The sequence below is a fragment of the Hemibagrus wyckioides genome, linkage group LG05, assembly GCF_019097595.1.
Source record: "Hemibagrus wyckioides isolate EC202008001 linkage group LG05, SWU_Hwy_1.0, whole genome shotgun sequence".
Lineage (NCBI taxonomy): Eukaryota > Metazoa > Chordata > Actinopteri > Siluriformes > Bagridae > Hemibagrus > Hemibagrus wyckioides.
In genome coordinates this window covers 5,695,254-5,696,758 of record NC_080714.1, presented here as the reverse complement: position 1 = coordinate 5,696,758, position 1,505 = coordinate 5,695,254, and the positions used below count along the sequence as shown (strand labels likewise).

The following is a 1,505-nucleotide window of genomic DNA, read 5'->3' as shown; positions in this document are numbered from 1 at the left end:
TGCGTGCTGACAGTAAGCCGCAACGAGGGCGTGGCCGCCTTCTACCGCAGCTACAGCACACAGCTCACCATGAACATCCCCTTCCAGGCTCTGCACTTCATGACGTACGAGCTGATGCAGGAGCGCCTCAACCCACAGCGCCAGTACTGGCCAGGAACGCACATGGTGTCGGGCGCAGCAGCCGGCGCCGTGTCGGCGGCTCTCACCACGCCGCTCGACGTGTGCAAGACGCTTCTGAACACGCAGGAGGACGTGGCGTTAAATTCGGCGCGTGTCAGCGGACATCTTTCCGGCATGGCCAATGCCTTCAGGACAGTCTACAGCCTGGGAGGCTTTCCCGCCTTCTTTAAAGGCGTGCAAGCGCGCGTCATTTACCAGATGCCTTCGACGGCCATTGCGTGGTCCGTCTACGAGTCCTTCAAGTACTTCCTGACCCGGAATGAAGAGAACAGCTCGGGACGGGACAGAACCAGGCGGACATGAAGAGCTCGGAAAGAACTTGTAGACCAAATCTGCACAAATTCCAGAGGGGCTGTCGTCTCTGGGGGGTTCAGTTTAAACTACTTTATTTATTGGAAGACGTTATTGCTGTTACAAACAGGAAAATGTATCTTGGCAAATAAAGTCACTGCTAAAACACGCACAAATATTGACTAACAACAAAAGGAGCGATTTTGGATCTCCCGTCACGTAACGCCAGCACTTAGTGTCTGAGTTGTTATTTTTATCATAATGAGATTGGTTTATTTGCTAAGTAAACTGATCAGGCTCTGTGTCGGCGTTGAGTGAGTGGTTGCTGCCAAAGCAGCCCTTTGGACTCGGACCCAGATTTGCATACTTTCTTTCCATATGTGATCCTACGTCCATGCGTTTAGAGTTATACATAGGAAATGTTTTTTTTTTTTTTTAAGCTTCTTGGGATGTTGGAAGTCATGTAGGTCTTTTGTTTGTGACCAGCTTTGAATTTTACACATGTGGTTATCACCGCCTGTACTTTATACACGTGCTTCAACTACAGCCCTTTATACTCTTAGCATCTAGTCGGCAACATCCCGTAGTTTAAACTCCTGACGTTTAGCTTGTAGCTTAAATACGGTGAACTACTGACAGGTATGTCAAGAGGCTTTAATATGAGAGACAAAAAAATGTATTGAAACATGTTAGCATTGTTATATGCTATACTACTAATATATATAATATATAATATATATATATATATATATATATATATATATATATATATATATATATATATATATATATAATATAATATAATATAATATAATATATGAAAGGTTAATTAGATAATATAAATACACTGCCCGGGCTAAAGCTACATGAAAAACGTGCATACGTCTCTCCTGTAAGTGACCTTGTGATTGTTGTATTCTAAACATAAACATCTACCCGTTTTCCGTAACCTACAGAAACACAAGCCTTGAACGTTTTTGCGGAACACACACTCCGTACAAAGGTACAAAAGCCGTGAAGCTCAGCAAAGCAAA

General features: G+C 43.6%; 1 protein-coding gene across 1 annotated transcript in view; it reads left to right on the top strand.

Annotated features, from left to right (window-relative positions):
* slc25a37 (solute carrier family 25 member 37) overlaps positions 1-1,187 on the top strand; it is an 11,921-nt gene extending 10,734 nt beyond the window's left edge. Inside the window, exon 4 of the mRNA XM_058390355.1 lies at positions 1-1,187. This exon is cut by the window's left edge and continues 53 nt beyond it. Within this exon, the coding sequence (XP_058246338.1) occupies positions 1-483 (483 nt within the window). The 3' untranslated portion in view covers positions 484-1,187.
* The last annotated feature ends 318 nt before the right edge of the window (positions 1,188-1,505 follow it).